At 43.4% G+C, this 20,599-nt stretch overlaps 1 protein-coding gene across 1 annotated transcript; it reads left to right on the top strand.

Moving 5' to 3' along the window:
* Positions 1 to 3,131: 3,131 nt before the first annotated feature.
* On the top strand, positions 3,132 to 20,067 carry MAP3K14 (mitogen-activated protein kinase kinase kinase 14; the record flags this gene model as incomplete). Its single annotated transcript, XM_082010766.1, has 15 exons — positions 3,132 to 4,125; positions 4,702 to 4,771; positions 6,597 to 6,807; positions 6,934 to 7,542; positions 8,602 to 8,739; positions 11,628 to 11,757; positions 12,486 to 12,617; positions 13,056 to 13,160; positions 13,856 to 14,019; positions 14,401 to 14,551; positions 15,181 to 15,537; positions 16,711 to 16,817; positions 18,196 to 18,340; positions 18,902 to 19,002; positions 19,903 to 20,067. Exons 1-15 carry the CDS (start codon positions 3,873 to 3,875, stop codon positions 20,065 to 20,067), a joined length of 2,838 nt encoding a protein of 945 aa, XP_081866892.1. The 5' UTR covers positions 3,132 to 3,872.
* Between the last annotated feature and the right edge of the window lie 532 nt (positions 20,068 to 20,599).

The raw sequence follows: 20,599 nt of genomic DNA, 5'->3' as shown, positions 1-20,599 counted from the left end.
CCAGTAGCAGCTGCAAAAGAGAAGGCTAACCTAAGTTAATGCATTGTTCATAAAACTCTTCTCAATAAGGAAGTGGGAAACCTCACTGAGACAACATAATTTTTTTTCTTTTTTTTTTCCTTCAAACTAAATGTCAATGTGAAACTGCTGCCGAACAGTCGCACTCAGACTAGGAGAAGAAATCTGTATACTTTGAAGCTGACTTACGAAGTCTTATGTATATTTTAAAGCTCTTTCCCAAGCCTTTTTTAACCAAATCTATGGGCTTCTCCACAAAACGCTAACTGAAATTCTCCCAAAAGCCATTGGCAAGGGAGATTTGACACAGGCAGACCAAGCAGGATCCTATATTATGGTGTGCTGCAGAGTGTCTTAGTGCTGGAGAGGTATTTGCATTACTTTTTTCCAGCTATGAGTCTCTCTTTCTATATACATAGTAACTTCACGAAACGCAGAAATGTTCTTTTAAGGTCCCTGCTACAAATAGCTTTCAGTTGAGATGGAAGAGCTGAAGAGGGTGAACAGGGACTTGTTTAGAGAAGGGTGGAGGGAGGAGGTTTTAAAGGAGCAGAAAGCACATGGTTGTCTCTTATATTAATAATGTTTGAGTGTGTCCTTAAATTCTGACTCCCTACAAGTCTCAGATGACCTTATGCTGTATATTAGTTTCTCACAGAACCACAGACATTATTTGAGGGAGGAGTTGCCGCTGCCGTCGGACCAGTGCCCCCATAGCACAACTGTGTGATACTGTGTTTGGCTTTCATTCTGTAAAAACGCACTTTCTTTTTTACAGCAGTGGGAACTAACATTAGTCAACCAGAGGTGAGTGTAAAACCTTAGTGAAGGTAAGGAGCAAGTAGTCTTTAATGCAGCTAGCAAAAGCCCGTTGTGGGTTAGAAGTATACTATTCACTGTTATTAACTGCATCATTACCCGACTTCCCCTTCCTTCCTTGAAAATAATGAGCCAATGCACATGTCTACAGAAGGAAGAAAGTCGGGGATATTGAAATTAAGAATTACAGTTAAATCTAAGTGACTTGGATGAGGGAGAGGAAGTTTTGAAAACCAGAGAAGCAGTTTAGGGTATGAAACAACCACCCTCCAGCTCAATAACTTGAAGCTACTCATGTTGCACGTACATAACTTGTGTCTGTACAGGAAGCTGTGCTCATCCTGTAGCGTTGGCAAGTAAATAGGCAGCTGAAACCACAGCTCCAGTGTGTCTCGTGGGTAAATCCTGTTCTTAGTGGTCTTGCCGTGGAACTTTAGGTACCCGTTTACTGCTGCCGAGGCTCCCTGTTATCTAGAGCTTCCCTGAGAAGAGCTGCTTACAGGGCCTGGCCCTGAGAGACAGAGTCCTACGTCCAAATTAATGGGGCTTACGAATGCTTTGGGCCTCTCTGGATTGCCGCCCCCTCCAAGTGCACAGAGATGAGTCTCGCCTGTTCGGTTCTGAATACGTATCTTCCAGTGAAGTTATGCTTCAATAATTATTTAAAAGTTCTGATATTTTTTTTAAATCTCAACTTATGTCAACTATGCTTTGTTGTACCTACCGTAAAAATAGTTGGGGTTTTGATTCTTATAAGGACCTGAAAATTGTATGGCAACAGTTAAACTGGGCTGGGCTCACAGCTTCTGTGCCTACACAGCCTTGTAGACCTGAGTCACACATTAAACTGTCTGAGCACTGGCGGCTGCTGTGTTAGAGGACGTTGCTTACAATAGCTACCTCCTTTGTTTTTTTTTTAATTCGGCAAATGAGGTATGTACTTTGTTGACTTTAATCTCAGTAATGTTTCCTTGTTATTCTTTTCCACTTCAGAGGGCGACAAGGACTTGCAATTTTGCTTCTCCCCTCCCTCCGTTGGCTTTTAACTAAGCTGAGGAGTGACCTGTAGAATTATGTACTTTTTGTCGACGAGGGTGGGTTTGCACTGCAGACCTTGAAGGTCCTTGAAGGTGAGGGGAGGGCAAGGAGAGACAGAGTTAATGCAAATCAGGAGAGAGTGAGTATAAAAATAGCTCTGAACTTGTCAGTTTGGTCACTGGTGGCTTGAGTTAGTCATCTGGCAGGCTCTCTTTCTGCTGCTCCAAGGGATTATTTTACAGCACTGAGATTTGACATAATTTCTGTAGAGGAGAGGGAGCGGGACGGGTGTAATGAGTGGGATACTGTCATCAGCACTTCTTTTGCACAGCAGCTGTTCTCTGTTTAGCCGCTGAATGTGGTCATTGTTGACTTTCCTTGTATACCTGCCAGGTTGTTAGGTGACTCATTTACACATCACACCAAGGTTCATGCACTTGGCTCCCAAACAGCTCCCATCCCCTTTCCTTGGTGGCCCTTTAGTTACGGAGCACCCACTAGTTTTGCCATTTTCCTGGCTGATCTCTGTGTTGGCAGGAGCGTGTTAGAATAAATGTCCTGTTGCCCCAGGCAGCTGTTCAGCAGGGGTGGAAAGGAAAGAAAAAAGGCAAAAAAAATCCCTGGTGCAGATTTAAACTTGTGAGCTTTAAAGATGTGGTCCTGTAATAGTTCTGACATCTTGGTTTTGCTGGCCTCTGTTCAAATGTCCCTTCTCCTTGTCTTATATTGGGTTCGTGGTACTTAACAACTGTATGTGTGTGCTAAGGTTTCTGAATTTTCATGGGTTTTTTAATGATTGAAATGTTCATTTTAAGATTTTGCACTTGAGCTGTGAGAGGACTGGCCCGAGGAAGTGACCTCTACAGTTAAGGGGCAGTAGCACATATTCGGGTTTAAAACATAGAAAACAACTATGTTTTAACTTTTCTGGAATTGAAGGTGAGGTGCTCCGGGGCTAAACCAAAGCTGTATCTCCTGTGGGCTTGTGTTCAGTGTGGTTGCAGGGAGCTCTTCACTCTCCACGTTCCTGATTTCCACCCCACAATATACCCCTGCCCTGTCCTGCAGTGCCTTGCTTCTGTGCTTCGTTGTGCTTCTCCCTTTCCACCCCTGGCTCCCTTCCACCTTCCTCTGCTCTGCCAGTTGGCCAAGATTTGGCATCTGCTGGGACTTGTTTGGAGCTACCTTTACGCTAACTGGTCAGCTAGGAGCCCGTGCTGATTGACTCGCCAGCTGCTGCCAAGCGGAGGGGATCGTCTTGTCCAGCACCGTCGCTGTCCTCCATCCAACACCAACTTGCATTAATCCGATACGCCGTAAGAGCTCTACTTTTGTCAGGCTTGACCAAGGATTTCAAAAGTTATTGGCGATTAAAGGGAAGGAAGGGGAGCAAGGGAGGAGTTATGTATGGGCAGGCTGATGCCTAGCCTTGTTTCATTGGAAGGAAAATGAGAAATGGATTTGAGGGTGACTGAGTACAAGAAAGAAAGGAATTAGCAGGAGTTTATGTCCATTTTATATGGTGTGAAAGCACAATGTCATTTCTCCTGCGTGCACTCTGGGAGAAAATCTTTTGTGTCTTCTCTTTTTTTTTTTTCTTTTTTTGGGGTTAATATTCTTCCTGTTTAGTGATACAAGAGTACCCTCTTCTATATGGTTTCACTGTTTGTATTTAAGCTAAGGGACTATACCAAGAAATAAATTTCACTTTGAAACCTGTGTGGTCTCATATTTTTAGTACTGAGAATACAGTTGATTATTCAGATCTTCAGTGCTACAAGTCAGGGATGGAGAGCTGGTGGTCTTGGGTTCTTTTCCAGCTCCATGCTCAGAGGTTGGCTAGGACCTTGATTTGGTTTAAATTATTTAGTAATCTGATACCTTCAGCAGCCTCTTGTTTCTCATGAACTTGAAGCTGCTTCTGCCTGTGAAGTTAAGTATTTTGACATTTTGCTTTGGTTTTTTATTCTTACTCAGTGACTCTCTGAACCTGTGAAATGGCAGTGATGGGAATTACATGCCAAGGAGCTCCTGATCCAGCCGTCAAGCACAAGAAGGAGCTCACAGCTACCAAGGGGCTGAACAAGACAGTTAGTGAAAAGCAGAGCAGTGTTTGCAAAGTAGAAGATTCAAAGAAGGTCATCTTTCACAGTCAGTGGAAAATCCTGAATGATGTAATCACCAAAGGAACAGCAAAAGAAGAAACAGAAGGAGGCTGTGCATCAATTTCTATTATTGCCCAAGCAGAATGTAAGTAGCAGCGCGGTCTACTCTTCATTGAGAAAAAGGAATGTGTAATGCGGTATGAGATTTCACTCACTTTGCACTCCTGGAGAGCTGAGCTGAAATCTATTTGTAATCCCAAGTGGGATGGAGTTGGTGACATTATCCCAGTCTCTATTTAGGAAGCTCATGAAATCTCCTAATAATGTGGCAGCATCCACTGAATAAAGCAGAAATAACAGAACAGCATGTGGCCGTTGCTCCTGGCTGCTTGGACTATAAAACCTGTGTTCTGCTGGGTCATCTGGTCTTGGCTGACTTCTGAAAGGTGTTTTAAGAGAGGGGGGAGAAAAGAAGAAAAACAAAATAAAGCTGTCAGGCGGGAAAGAGCTGGGGGATCAGGAGATCGCAGTGCTGGGAAGCGATCTAATGCTTGGGGGAGGAAGACTGTAGTGTGGGTGATGTGGCATGACCATGTGGTGATTTGTCTGGATCGCTGCTTGGTTTATCAAATTGGTAGACTTGTTTCTTAGTCTGGTTGTTACGAGGAGAGACTTTGCCTGATGTTGAAGACACGTGATGATCCTGTTTTCTTTCACACAGGTGAAAACAGCCAGGAGTTCAGCCCCACTTTATCAGAGAGATCCTTTATTGCTCATAGTAAGCGTTACAGGTGAGAGACCCCTTAACATGAATACCCACCTTCACTGTTGTGTGTGCCAGTGTGGTCCAAATCACCCTGGCTCTGTGTGCTTACAATAGTTTTTCCAAAAGTACTTCTCCTTCAATTAGCTTTTCTGTCCGAGGTTCAGGAAGAGTGTGTCTTTCACCAAATAGCTTCCTCAAAACCTTTTTGTGTGAGAAGAAAATAGAAGTTTAAGCACAAACCACTCAAAACACCCTGCATTGTCTTATTGTCAATGCCTGCTGGTTGTCTTCTCCCTCTATTTCTGGGCTGTCAAACTTGTTTTGAAATGACTGAGTCATTTTTTGAGGTTCCTGGGCTTGAAGTAGAAGGATCCAAGAGACAGTTTTCACTCTTTTTTAACTGAACTGTCCTGATGCTTTTGAAACCATGTTACACCATCCCCTTTGAAAAGTTGTGGGAAACTTAGGCTGCTGCTAGAAATACTTCTGAGAAAAAGGAACTGCTTTGTTTCTGGGGAGGATAAAAGGGGATGAGAGGAGAACCTTTAGTTAATGACAGCATCAGCAACAGAAATAGACTTGTGAAGAGAAGCTGAAAGTGGTAAAGGGGGAGTAACAAGTTGCGATGGAAAAATGGAGGCCTGGGTCTTGCTTTTCTGAAGTCATCTGGGAGTCAGCCACCTTTTCTTCCTGAGGAATATATGCCTTATTGGGGCATGTACTAGAGCCTTATTAAGCACTGGAGCTTTATTAAGCAGCTCCAATGCTCTCTGAAGTGGGTGACTGGGGTATAGAATTAGGTGCTGCCTGTTTTCTGGTGGCTTTCAGACACTGAATCTGGCCTTGTGAGGTATATGGTTTAACATTGCCCAGTGATTTTATGATGTTGTGCCGTGAACCAACCAAAGAAGTGCAGAGGGAACCATTTCTTAGCACTTTTATGTGGAATGTATGCCAGCTATACGTTCAGGTTCAAGGCAATGTGGTAGTGCCATTACCTAGAACTCTACTTACTGGATCTTTTAGCACTGCATGGTGCACTGAAACAGCAGGAAAAGATGGAGAGCGCAGTGCTGGCAGGTGATATACTGCATGGATCAACAGAACAATTATGACTTCTTCATTTGAAGATCAAATATCCTGTTTTCTCTTACAACTTGATTAAAAAAATCTAACTACTATGGTTGGTATTGAATAACTGCAGGCAAATTTTCTTCTTGAGAGTTGTATCTATTTGTAGAGGCCCCCAGCTGGTGTGCTGGCCTGTGCTGTTTTGTATATATATGTGCTCCTAGAAATCATATTGTAGTATTGAGCTTTACATGCCAGAACATTTTGGCTTTTTGAAACTATTTTATTTGATTGCAATTAGTCATCCCTCTTCTTCGGTGCAAAGCCCTATTTTTCTTTCACATAGAGCAGATGCTTATATTATGAGCACTTTTATTAAATAGATTCATTTATACATAATGTCTGTGTTCACTATAAATCATAGACACAAACTGTCTCAAAGTAACCTGGAGACATTCAATGCTTTTCCCTCTACTTTGCCGTCTAGTCTTGCTGTTCCTTGCAGAATTTGCAAATACTGGGAGACTTAATGCTTTGCTTCCTCCACACACCCCACACATTTCTTTCCCACAATGCCAGATACATTACTCTGCCTTGATACTGAAGTTACAAATGCTCCATATTAGAAGGCAAGAATTTTTGTTATCATTCTCTATTCTTTAAATCTCAGAAGGCAGAATTGCTAATTCTCATTCTTGTTCCATTGGTCATAATTGTTAACTGGAGGTGTGCTTTCACCGTCAGATCTAAGAGACTTCATGCATTTTGGTTTCCAATAGCCGGTCAGACAGTCTCGATCAAATCCCTAACAATGTGGCCCATGCAACGGAGGGGAAGATGTCGTCTGCCTGTTGGAGAGGGAGGCATCGTGGTAAGACGAAAAAGAAACGTCATAAGAGAAGATCCAAGCTGAAAGTGCAAACAGTGGCTGCTAGCAGGCGAGGTCCCAGAACTCCAGAACAAGAGAGCTGCACCCCAATTCCCGTTCAGGTGAGAATCCTTAAACCTTCCTTTTGTACTGTTGGGACCTCTGCAAACTCCTAACAATTCTTGGTTGAATTTTGGGTGGCTACATTGAGGTTCCTGCTCAGCTGTTTGTTTTGTTTTATTTTCTAGGAGGATGAAGCACACCAAAATACTCTTTACAGAAACAATTTTTGGGTTTCAGAACTTAACAAGGACTTGGTCCATGATCCGTTGCCATTCGAGAAACCCGAGAAAGTTTTGTCCACGGGCAAACTCCATTCACCAAGGAGCCAGTACAAAACAGAACTGCACAAGTTGATAAGCCCTATTCAGTGCCTTAATCATGTTTGGAAACGGCACTATCAGAGGGACAGTGTTCCACAGCCTGAAACTCTCCATCCTTTTCCCTACAATATAATACCCACTCATTTCCCACATCTAGACAGTCCTCTCCATGCCATGAAACGTAATGCTCTGGAGACGTACTTCCATGGTGATCTCAACTATCAAGACAGTGAGCATCGCTTATCTGGTCTAAACTTAGAATATAGTTTCCCCAAATGTGTTAACCAGTCCATGAAAATCTGTTCGGACAAGATTTCTGTAGAAGAATACTTGGTAGACGCCTTGAAGGGGAGCGTGAGTCTCGGTGAACCACAAAATTTAGCCAGCCTAGCCAAGACGTGGAGAGGAGGCGGTCTGGACCCAAAGGAACAATTTCATGAAGCAGATGAAAATGAAGGCGTGCTGCTTAATGAGGTGATCTTCTGACCTTACACACTAGTATCATGGAAGGCAGAGATTCTCCTGGGCTTCAGAAGAGAGATAATCTGCATCCACGGGCTAGCTTCTGTAACAAGACTGCGTTTTCTGGATGGTTCTTGTTGTGGTTGAAGACTGTCAGTTAAAGATGCTATTTTGTTTTTTGAAGGGTATAAAGACCTGTCTTAGATCGGTGGCTCTAATTTGTTCACTCATTCACAAAGTATGCATGCTTGTCTATGAGAAGTGTTTCTGTGCTTAGTCAGCCTTCAAACCTGTCTTCTCTGTTTCTCTCTGAAAGAACCCAGTCCATTCAGGTGAGCAGGCTGCAATATTTTATTTGCTGTAGATGACCTGGACTGTGACACAGACAGAAACCAGGGACGTGTAGATCATGAAGGTGCAAAAAGCATGTCTGCTGCCTCTGGTAGGAAGCCAGCAACTTGCCCACTGGCTTGCCAAACACAGGACTTGGGCGTAGCAAATGCATGTAAATCTCAGAGGCATGATTCATTTCTTCTGAATTCAGTTCTCTCTTGCCACCTTAAACTCCTCTTAGAGGACTCTTCTCTGGAATCAGTGTGACCCTGTCAGTATGGTCGGTGGAGTTTAGGGTGTCACTTACCTGCCTGAATATGTTTACAGTGAGACCTAAGGCACAGTCTCAGTCTATGGACTATAAAAAAGGTTTAGCTCACACATAGATGTCTACAGTTAGTCATGTGAATCTTGGGGGTTTTTTGGAGGATTTAGCTGTGCAGTTCTGTCCTGCATGTGAAGTGAATAGTTTGGAGCTCCAAAGCTATCCAAATACTCCCTTTGCAACAATGGGGTGCACTCATTTAGATCAAATGGAGCCCACAGAAATCAAGTAGGTCCTCCCATATCATTTCATCTCAAGCCTGTGGCAGAAGTAATTTTGTACAGGGATTTTTAGAGAGGTGTGGCAGTATCTATCATTGTGCTTTTTCTGAAAATGTTGGTTTCTGTCTGTAGAGCTCAACAGTTAAGTGTTTCTTTCCTTGCTTCATCTTGTTTTCTGATTTTAACTTCCAGAAACTAAAGCCAGTGGATTATGAGTACCGAGAAGAGGTTCATTGGACCAAGTGTCATGGTTCTTTGGGCATTGGCTCTTTTGGAGAAGTATACAAAATAGAGGACAAACAGACAGGATTTCAGTGCGCTGCCAAAAAGGTAATTATGTGTGAGAAGGGGGGGGTTTCCTGGCACAAGAAGGCATATGGAGAAGAAGTCTTCTCCTTCCAGCTGCCATGGACTGTTGGCACATTATTGTACAGTCACAGAGAAGTGCTGCTGTGGTTATGTCCAAGGAAAAACTTCAAGGTGATGGCATGGAGAGAAGAAGCAGATGGAGCACCTGTGTGTGCACGGGGGGGGTCAAGCTTAGCAGCCAGAAATAGGTTCATTTAGCCTTCAAAGTGTGCTACAAAGGGTCTTGGGTTTTGTGCTGAGACAGGCCAAGAGAGTAGAGATTGCAGAAAGAGTGTGTGTTCCGAGTGACTGCGGGGGAGAAACGGCTGTGCAAGTTGTCTGCTTGTCTAACTATTCTCATCTTAAAACACGTCTAGTGTAAATGGTGACATGGCAGGCGTTTCTCTCTTGAAAAAGGAATAAAGTAGGAAAAAATAAGGCAGTTGGTAGGCACTTAAAACAGGGAGAGCTTTCATCTGTTCAGTGTGTCATATGCCAAACTGGCACATTGTAATGAGGTGATTCTGTTACAGATGCAGCAAAGGATGTGTATTTTTCCAGAAGTTGGCATAATTATCTATTGTACACCAAGATATGCCATTGTCATACGATGTATGAAGTGTGTGAAATATAACTTGAATCAGGGTATTGATTTGTAGGCAGCCATGGGGGGCCCTCCCTCAGAAGCGAAGGCAGAACGATGCAAATAGATGATGAGAATGTAAACTATTTTGTTTGAACTTAACACTTGAATAGTTTCATCACCTCTGTGAACTGATGTTTCTTACGTTACTCCAACAGAACACTTCAACAAGTGTGTGGGAAGTGTTTGTCTCGAGTACAAAAATATTATATGCAAAAAGAATTGGAACTTGCATTTTTCAATTTAAAATGTTTGTTTTTTCTTGTTTACATTGGTCTCAACTTGATGCATTGCCTGTGGAAAGATGCAAGTAGCAAGACTAAGCCAGCTTGTCCAGCTTTTTTAACCATTTCATTTGTCAGCTATATAGAGGCAAACATAGTTAAAGCATGTAGAAAATTATTTCCTATTCTGCATCCTCACATTTTGGATGTGGAATTTTGTGGCAAGATGACCATCTTGTTTTCTGACAGCATGTAACTACTTAAATTTATTAACCAATTTGCCAATACACAGTCTTAGGAGAAATAGCTGTTAGTAGTGGGGTATATTTTCAGGAAGGAGGAGCGGTAGTGCTGAAAAGAAAGACATGAGAGTAGAAGCTGAAGTCTTTCAAAATGTCTTTGTGTTTTTTTTCCCCTAATTACTGGAGCATTTCAAAGGTTACTTCTGGAGATCAGAAATGTATCTTCTCAGACCAAACTCTTAAACCAGTGAGTTCTAACATGCAAGTTAAACACTTAACTACGATGATTTCATTTTACATCAGTAACTGTCTGGAATTACTGCTCTCTGCCTGACAACCTGACCTTCTTTCCCCATACTCAGTGTTGTAAGCACCTGCTCTCCAAATTCTTGAGATTAAAGAAACCTAGCTATAGCTGGATTGCTGACAGTGAAGAAACATGATACATCCTTTTCCCACCAGAAACTTAATGACTCATGTTTTCCTTCTGGTCTTTAGCAAATTCTTGGTTTATTTTGTTTGGCCGAATTTAGTGAAAAGAGTTTTTCTTTAACCATTTTTCTGTGCAGGCTGAGTACCACCTAAAAAGGTGATAATAACAATCACTGTTTGTGGCCATATTTCATATTCCCTCCTGTTAAAACTCTTGGGGGAGTTTTATTTTTGGCAAGTACTGCACTATCCTTAGATCCATTTTAAGCATTCTGCTTTCATAAAGCAGAATGCTTAAGTTGTCAGTATGATCTTTTTTAAATTACCTTCCTCCTGAAGATTACCAGTACTCAGCTATAAGACGGAGATATTGCAGCCTGGCATCTTTTTTGACAAATCTTAACTTAACTCAGACACTAAGGATTTAGGGACTTTCATCATCCTTGTTCAGAATCGTTCTGTGTTTCCACTTATTGCTGTACCCACTGTTTTCTGTTAACGAAGGTTATCCTTGTGCCTCTGCTGTTAAACAGTGCGGGACACTCTGACCCAAGCATCAGGGAGAGATGATTCTGTCAGGATTCATCACAAAATTTGTTCAGTGCTTCTTGGCTTGGGCAAGAGTGGCTGGAGAGCTGCCGGGCAGAAAAGGACCTGGGGGTGCTGGTCGACAGCCGGCTGGACATGAGCCAGTGTGTGTCCAGGTGGCCAAGAAGGCCAACAGCGTCCTGGCCTGTATCAGCACTAGTGTGGCCAGCAGGAGCTGGGCAGGGATCGTGCCCCTGGACTCGGCGCTGGTGAGGCCGCACCTTGAATCCTGTGTTCAGTGTTGGGCCCCTCACTACAAGAAGGATGTTGAGGTGCTGGAGCGTGTCCAGAGAAGGGCAGCGGAGCCGGGGAGGGGTCTGGAGCACAAGTCTGATGAGAAGCGGCTGAGGGAACTGGGGGTGTTCAGTCTGGAGAAGAGGAGGCTGAGGGGAGCCCTCATCGCTCTCTGCAACTGCCTGAAAGGGGGTTGTGGTGAGGTGGGAGTTGGTCTCTTCTCCCAAGTAACCAGTGACAGGACGAGAGGAAATGGCCTCAAGTTGTGCCAGGGGAGGTTCAGATTGGAGATTGGGAAAAGTGTCTTTACGGAGAGAGTGGTCAAGCATTGGCCCAGGCTGCCCAGGGAGGTGGTGGACACATCTCTGGAAGTGTTCAAAAAATGTGTGGATGTGGCACTTGGGGACGTGGTTCAGTGGGCGTGGTGGTGTTGGGTTAACGGTTGGACTTGATGATCTCGAAGGTCCTTTCCAACCTTAATGATTCTGTGATTCTTTGTTTCTCTAGGTACAAGTTGAACACTTCCGTGCAGAGGAGTTAACGACATGTGCTGCAATAACAAGTCCTAAGGTTGTCCCCTTGTACGGAGCTGTGAAGGAAGGGCCTTGGGTGACCATCTTCATGAAGCTGATGGAGGGTGAGAAAGGAACAATCACAATGGAAGCACCATTGTAACTATTGAATGCAGTGGACACTGATCTTCTCTTCCCCTTGTCCCAATTTTAAATCTTTTAATTCTTTGGTGTATCCAGAGTGTTCCTAGTGTTAATTCCTGAGTGGATTGGGATAGGCATGTGTAACCCCTGCTGGTGTGTAGCAATGATCTTTCTTGGGGGGAATCGTTTCCAGTCCTACCTCACTCCAGTTTAAGATGCTATCCCTTGCACAGCAGCTGCAGATTCTCACTTAAAACATATAGCTGGAGCTGTTTCATGCTTTCATGTTTATTTGCATGGCACCATGTAGAGCACATTGTACTGGAACAGGGGATACCATATCAGCAAACCTAGATGCTTCCATTGCTTGATGCTCCTCTTTCCGGCCAGGACCATGGAAAACACAGCCTGTGAAGAATCAAGCTGGTGATCAGTAGCACCTATGAGTGTCTGATATGATCACAGAGTAGCTGATTTTGATATGTGGCAACACCGTTTAACTGGCACTAAGCAAAAGGCTTCATGAAAGAGGCCCGTTTCTGTGGGCAGTAAGAATTCTGGGAATAAATAAAAGGAACAGACCTATGTGTGCAAGATAAGGGCTGTCAGACCTGGCAGTTCTCATTTCTTCATCAGAAAGGAGAAACACTGATGATGCTGGGAAGAATTTAAAGATAAGCTAACATGGGCTCTTTGGATTCCTTTCTAGGTGGCTCACTAGGTCAGCTAATTAAACAGAGTGGCTGCCTGCCAGAGGACAGAGCCCTCAGTTATTTGGGCCAGGCATTGGAGGGCTTGGAGTATCTTCATGCTCAAAACATTCTCCATGGAGATGTAAAAGGTAGGATGGTATTTAAGGTACCTTGTTCTTTCCTTTTTCTTCCAAGAGGCAAACTGCTTGGAGATTAAGTTACTGAGTGGCAAAAGGTTATTTACTAGATTTTCAGCCCTACATTTAAGACTAGAGCTTAACTTGGTTCTGAGCAGCTGGGCATATCATATTTGTCACCTCTTTCTTTCTGTCATCCGGTGGGTCTGACAGGCTGTTTGCCCAGGCTGCCTCACCACTGGGGTAGAGGAATCTCCAGGGCAGGTAACTGGTAGCTTATAAGCAGAGATAATTATAGTTGTATACTTGCTTAAGCCAGTGACACTCTGTAGGAGTAATAGACCTTGGTTTGGGCTCAAAAACCTGTAGTTCTGTGGGCTTTTGACTTTTTTCCATCTCAGTGACCATAATACAAAGGAGACTGACTAATGAAAAACTTCTCATTGCCAGCGGAAAATGTGCTCTTGTCTGATGATGGAAGCAGGGCTCTTCTGTGTGATTTTGGTCACTCTGCTCACCTTCATCCAGATGGCCTGGGAAAGTGTTTGGTCACAGGTAAGGATTTTCTGCTGTCTTTCGAAAGAATTGCCCTACTGACTCATTCTTTCTTTTTGAACATTCATGCATGGCTAATTTGCAAGCAGCTGTATTTTCCAGACTTAACGTTGTTCATGGTGTCACATTTATTGATATTACTGTGATGTATCCCACTGACGGCTGAAATGAACTTAAGGTTGGAAGGTGGTCCTTATCTCCCAGTCTAGAAAGCTGTTGTATTTTTTGTAAGATTATGTCAGCATACTACATCCAGTGTTTTGTCCCTGCAAGAAATCACATAAAATCTGACTTGTCATGTAACCTCACTAAACTATTCAGGGAAGAATCCTGACCTCCACCAAAGCAAAATTCCTCACTGACTTTTGGGCAATTAAACTTTACAGTGCTTCTTAATGCAGCTGTTGAAAGAGAAGGGAATGTTTTATACTGCTGAGCTCACCAATGGAGGGTCATGTTTTGCCCCCCAGACTTGCTGGGAAGAGGAGCTTAATACCTATGCTATGTATAAAGGATGAGATTGATACGGAGATGTAGCCTTTGAGTAGCTTATAAGAGCACGCAATGCTGCTTCTTGGGTAAGGTGACTTGTTTCTCACCTTAGCTGAAAAACAAGCTGTCCTAGGCTTCCCAGCAGTTGCATTGGAACAATTCTCTAGCTTACATGTGGTGAGTTTTCATTTCAATGGTTTTAGGGAACTATGTGCCTGGCACGGAGACTCATATGGCTCCGGAGGTGGTCATGGGAAAGCGTTGTGACTCCAAAGTGGATGTCTGGAGCAGCTGCTGTATGATGCTGCACATGCTTAATGGGTGCCACCCTTGGACGCAGTATTACAATCACCCGCTCTGTCTAAAGGTAAGTGACCCAACATATCTCCAGTAAAAGGTACGTAAGCCTGCAAAATCTCATTATACCTAGCTGGAGAGCAGTTATTTCAGGAAGGCTGGCTGAGCGCCAGCTAGGCATCTAAGATGATGCCAGTCTTGCTTTGGAAGCTGGTCATTGCTTATGCTTCTGACTGCTGTGTATTACACACACTGGGGCTGTTTCGTTCCTATCCTGCTCATGACTTTAGGTGTGACTTTTTAGCCATTCAGCTGTAATAAAATTACTGATCAGGTCTCTCATTTAATGGCATAATTTCAGTTGGAAATGTGCTCAGGGTGGGAAGAACCCTTCTGAAATCAAATGAAGCCTCTCTGGTCTAACCTCTTTCACTTCCTGTTTGTTATACAGATAGCTAAAGAGCCACCTCCTCTGAGGGAAATTCCACCTTCCTGCAACCCTCTCACTGCTGAGATTATTAAAATGGGTCTGGAGAAAGAGCCTGTTCAGAGAGCATCTGCATCTGAACTGAAAACTAAGACCAGTGTCGCACTTGAAGAAGGTAGAAATGTCCTGTATCTAAAGCTTCTTATCCGCACTGGTGAAGTGGCCAGTTGCTAGTTATGTAAAGAGTAGTTCTATGGGAAATATCAGTATGTTTTCCTGTTCAGTGTATTGTTTGCACAGGCTTCAGCATTGATGTATATTTTTGGGTTGATAGCTTTTGCCTGCAGCTGGGTGTTTCTCACCCAAATAAATTAAAATTTCCTGTGTGCTGTCACATGCTCTTTCTTCCTTCTCTGCTTGAAGTAGACAGTGTTGTGCTTTATGTGGGTTTATTAACGTGTGTGCTCTGGCTGGGCCCATATTCAGCTGAAATATCAACTGCATCTAGTGAGCTAGAGCCTAGTATGCAGCAAAACTGAAAGCAGAGGCTTATTGCATCCTGACCTGTAACTCATACTTGTGGTCCAGTCTTGCCGCTAAGACTATCCATAATTTATTTCAACTTAATCCTACTGAAAGATTCTGTAATACAGCAAGAATTTGTAGAGGTGATCTGGTTTTGTCTTTTGAAGAAGCTGGGCATTTTACAGCAAGATACAGTTCAGAAACTCTTACTGTGAAGGAAAACTTTTACCTCTTTTTTTTCTTTATTTGATAATATTTGTACGCTTTTTGTTTTTGTAGTGGGAGGTGTGACAAGCCCCTGGAAAGGCGAATACAGGGAGCCTAGACATTTATCTTCGAACAAAGAAAACAAACCACAGACATTCCTGTCCCCTGCAGCAAGCCCAGTTTCTGAGACTGATTCTGACCCAAAATTGGCAGTCAAAGTTTCTTGTGCGAGCCCAGTGCTACCACCACCACCACCATCTCTGGAGCAAACAGAGGAGGTTGAGAGAACGCCTTGGAATGTGCACAAGGAGTTATCTGAGGCCTGGGATCCTCCACCTCTCTCCTCCACTCCTCTCCCCCTGAAGAGCTGCAGCCACGTGGAGAAAGCAACAACCATTTCAGAACAAGAGCTTCAGCAGCTGGAAATAGGTAAGCGATGTGCTATGTAGGGAATTCAGCATTTTGCTTGAGAGCATGGTAAAAATACAGCTGCTATTTTTTGGCCTCTTGACAGTTATTTCTGGCTTTTGAACTTGGATGTCATTTTGTTCGTAGTTCCTCTCTTGTTACACAGATTGCTCAGCCTTCCTTTAAATTACCAAAACTAGTAGTTCTTAACTAATTAAATATGCCACAAAGGTAGTGGTCAGGATTTCCTTCCGCTCTCTGAACATTGGAGCAAACTTCTGTGAGAGGTGCAAGAACGTCTCAGAAAACAGCCAGTTTCAGACTTGTGTTTATGTGCACCGAATAAACGCTGTCTGCAATTCCACCTTCATCTGCAATTTTAGGTTTTCAAACATAATTCTTTTAATAAAGGGATAAGCCTGTTGGATGGGAGATGTCAAATGAAGGAGTATGGTTAAAATCAGTCTGCAATTGTTTTGTTCTGGGCATTGGAAAACCTATAGCCACCAGCTAACAAATTTGATTACCAGCAGCAATCCAGAATTTGAAAACCAGCAGTAAGCTCAGTGTGAAAATCAGTGAAGTAATAGTGCAGTTCCATTGCCCCAGTAGAAGTCAACTTTTCATTTTTTTAACCCCCTATTTGTAGTCTTTGTAAATGAATTGGAAATGTCAAGATATGAAAAAAAGTATCTTGAAATGTTAACTGTTGTCACAGAACTGAGGAATGGCATTTTAGGGGTTGCTGAGGGCCAGCTTTCTTCTCAAATGGCTTTGGATCTTCAATGGCTGTGTCAGGTCTGGATTTTATCAGTGCAAGTTACTGCAACAGTTGACTACATAAGTTTGACCTTTCCCTGGGTGTAATGTGGATGGATCTACAGTGAAGACTGATGGGTGACGTAATAGGCAAGAACTGGGAAATTCTGGGTGCTAGTCCTGTCTCTGGCATTTTGCATGTCATTGCACAATTCATCTGTCCTTTCTGGCTCAGTTTCCCTGTTTTCACAGTGGTGGCCATAGCCTCTACTTAGCAGAGGAATTGTGTGTCATGTGTTTTGTGGACATCAATATCAATGTTCATTAGATAAAGCTGAAGAAGCTTTGGGTATTAATTGCAGTAACTGTGATTAGAGCAGGGAGGCATGAAAGAAATCACTGGAAATGTCTTCCTCTCTTTCCTTTTGCTTGCAGAACTGTTTTTGAACAGCCTTTCACAGCCTTACTCGCTGGAAGAGCAAGAACAAATGCTTTCATGTCTCAGCATCGACAGCCCATTTGTGTCAGATGCCAGTGAGAAGGTGAGTATAAATCGATGTCATTGTGGGGGTGAGGGGTGGCGGGGTGACCACCTCTGGGAAACTGCAAGTTGTAACCAGTGAACATCCAGAGCTTCTCACATTTGTTGCTGCTTTTTGACATCCAGTTTGCTGGAGAGTACATTGGGAAGAAATCTTTGTTCTTGGACAGTGGGGTATTTTGGATTGTAGTTGTCCTGTAGTTTACCATCCAGCATGGAACTCTTTCCTCCAGTTGCTCTCCTGTGCTGTATATTCACAGTATGCATCAAGTGTGTGGATATGGAAAAATCTCAGTGGCCTTGACCCTCTCAATGCAGAAGAAAGGAGCTGAAGAAGCAGTGATGAGTGTAGGAGTTGGACCAAATGGCTGTGCAGCCCAGGGTCTTCTTCCTGGCAACGGCCAGTAAAGGGATGTTTAGGGAAAGGCCAAAAGAATAGGGCAGAAGAACAGGGACCCTGCTCTTGGATATTTGTTCCCAGCCTATGGATCTGTTCTCCATGAACTTCTTTTAACCTGCTCATACTAGTGACTTACATAGTCTAAGTTACTTAAATACTAAGTTTAATTAATTTTGTTTGCCCTGTCTCTGGTGTTCATAAGGTAGGGAATACCAGCGAGGAACACTGAATAACCTGTGTTGACATCCTTCCATGGTTCAGCCCTTCAATCATTGTTTTCAAAGACATAGAGTCCAACATTGTATAGCCTGCCATCTACAGGAGTCATTTCTGACTGTGATCATCTTTGTTTCCTATTTCTGTTGCTCTTCTCAGCCTTCTAGTGCTTTTTGAGGAGGATTGAGCAAAGTTCTGTACAGTAATTCAGCTGTTGACACAGCATGGTGTGTAGTGTGGGATGTAACTCTGCCTTTTTTAATTTTTTTTTTTCTGAATATCTAACCCTAGCATTTAATTTGACTTTTAACTGGCACTTACCACTCTGCTGATGGTCAGATTGACCTTCTATGACCTTAAGATAGCATAGACTTTTCCAAGCAGTACAGCAATGTAGGGTCTGTAGTTGTTTATGTACAGTTAACTGGTTTTCCTGGGTGTTAATTGTCACTTATTGACATTAGAATTTTATCTGGTGCTTTATTCTGCTGTCACTCAGTACGATAAACCCCCTTTTTTTTTTCCACCCAACTCTTCAGCTGATTGTTCATTTGACTATTGAGAATAACTTAATATGTCTGCAAATTGCTGCATTGCTATTTGTCCCCTTTTCTAGACGACAGGTAAATGTTGAATAACTCAAGGCCCAGCCTTGGTTCCCTGCAGACTTCTACTTTTTTCTTCCTGAGGTTATTTTAATGTTTATCTCATGCAAGCTCATTTTCTCTAGGAGCCTTTGAAAAATTTGTGCTTACTTCTGCAGAACTCCATGAAGGCTTCTCATAGCTTCAGGGACACTATGAGCTCTGGGATTCATTCCTGGAACAGCCAGACAGATGGACAGAGCTTCAGTTGGAACAACCTGCTGAACCGCAGTCGGCACGCAGACACTCCCAGCTATTTCAATGGTGAGTCTGAATTTTTAAAGTTTGGATAAAATGGTCAGGTATGATTTTCTCAGTATCTGCAGGGTCTGGGAGTCTTTGAGCTCTTCTTATCCTTCAGCTGCTGAGTCAGCACAGACCCTCCTAAAAGCACGTGGGTTGTCAAGAGGCCAAGTCTGCCCCAGTCATAGATGGGTGGCACTCAAGTCTGTATAATCTAGAAAAGCCAGAGAAGTTCCTGAACGCCCAGAGTCTGGTTCAGTTTTGTATGCCTTGCTTCATGCAACTGCCGTGTGCAAGAATATACGCTTTATAACCATAAATATTTACAGAGTAATTTTGAGGCACGTTGTGCAAATCAGTACGTCTCTTCAGCTGCTTTCTTGCTAAATCCAGCTCTGCTCTGTGAGTCATTTTTGTCTTCAGCAAGCCTCCATGCTCAGCAAAAGACCTATATAAATTAAATGCTTAATGACAAAAATGAGTTATTCTGGCGTATGTGCCTTGCTAGTCAATTTTTCTGTGTTGGACTGTGAAGTCATTATGCCTACAGCAGAAGTTAATGACTTCTCTTGTGCATTTCAGGAGTAAAAATCCAGATCCAATTGCTAAGTGGAGAAAATTTACACATCAGGGATTTCCACAGGACAAAGGTGGGAGACATTGCCACTGGGATAAGCAGCCAGGTGAGACACAAATCTGGGAGTTAAGTACAGCATTTTGTCTGAGAAGCAATTTCTTCCATAATGCAGCCTTATAATGCTGTAAAACCAGTGACCCAGAAGTCCATTCAAGGACCCTAATGACACATTTAGCAACACAACTTCAGTGCTGCTGTTACGAGCGTGATACCAGAAGATGTCTTCTGAATCGTAAGCCATTGCTGATTGTCATAGGGACCACAGGGTTCTCCATCTTGGAAAGTACCTGTGCTGCAGCTTAAAAATCTTTCTCCTCGACTATAAAGACAAATTCTTTCCATTCTCCCTAAAGAAGAATCACTATATGACTTTTTCATCAAGAGCAGTAATATCATCTAAGGGAAACGGGCTGCGTTTGGCTGTGATGCTTCTAACTTGTTAGTTTGGAGGAGATGTTGGCAGACTCCAGTGAGAGTCTCCAGAGAGAGCCCCTGTGGGGCTCTTTGGCAGCCCCTGAAAGAAACTCCTGAGTGTTTGTGGGACTGTGACTCATCTGAGTGTAAAATGCGGTGATCACTGCTAAACAAAGAGGTTGCGGAAGTCCAGAAAATGTTTTAGTGGCGTTGACTTTCTTTGGCATACTTTGTTCTCTTGGACATCACAAAGCAAAATATCACTAGCTTGCAGACGAATTCACAGTGCCCAAACATAGGCAGTTCAGGAACCACCAGCAGTGGTCAAAAACTTGGGTGAGGCAATTTGGCAGCAGGGTGAACGCTGCCTACTCCAGGTTCTGAGATACTTTCTTATGAGATGTTTCTGCTGAGCACAAGTCTCCAAGAGCTCTTCTTGGGTTGGGAAGCTATTTGCAGGGTTTGATAGGGGGATGTTATGTTCTGAAAGAGCCCTGAAGAGCCACTCAGATCTGTTTGTTCTGCTTCACAGATACCAGTCCCTGCTTTCAGTCTGGTTACTAAAGAAGGCCAGCCAGTTCACTACGACATGGAGGTCCCTGACTCTGGTATTGAGCTGCAGTGCACCCTTGCCCCTGACTGCAGCGTCAGCTGGACGTGGCGAGTCAAGCATGGTCAGCTGGAGAACAGGCCATGAAGTCATTCCTGTTTTGGAGGTGTTTTACCTTGTTGAAAGAAGGAATTGCAAAAGCTTCCAACCACCCCTGCCATGGAGCACCAAGTGCAGTTGCTGGTGTTTTGTGCTGAAGTAGGATAGCGACTCAGCAGCTCACGGCTCTCGGGCCTCACTTCTGTTGTCTGTTCTGATCCAGTCCCAAGACATGTCCTGAGCTTAAATGTTCCCCAGAACAGTGGGAATTACTTGTTTTGGGTGTGAGTGTTAGGTTGAGCTTGAGAATGGTGGGTGGAAAGTCCTGCTTTTCAGAGGAGTGCGATTGTGCTTTTCAAGGAGAATAAGGGGATTGGATGAGAACTCCAGTTGCTCAAGCCTCCGAGGTGAGGCCAGTAGTTACTGGGTTTGCCCAGAGGAGGAGGTTGAGTATCTTCCGTGCAGCTGTGGTTGTTTGTGCCGAAGGGAGCTGGCTAACTTCCTTCTAGCTGGAGGAAAAACTTAATGTTTCTGTAGGCTTTGGTAGCATCATCTCTACCTCAAGCCTTTTGCACAGGGA

The sequence above is a fragment of the Phaethon aethereus genome, assembly GCF_964289735.1.
Source record: "Phaethon aethereus genome assembly, chromosome: 25".
Classification (NCBI taxonomy): Eukaryota; Metazoa; Chordata; class Aves; order Phaethontiformes; family Phaethontidae; genus Phaethon; species Phaethon aethereus.
Note: the sequence above shows the minus strand (reverse complement) of the source record. Positions and strands in the feature narration are given on the sequence as shown.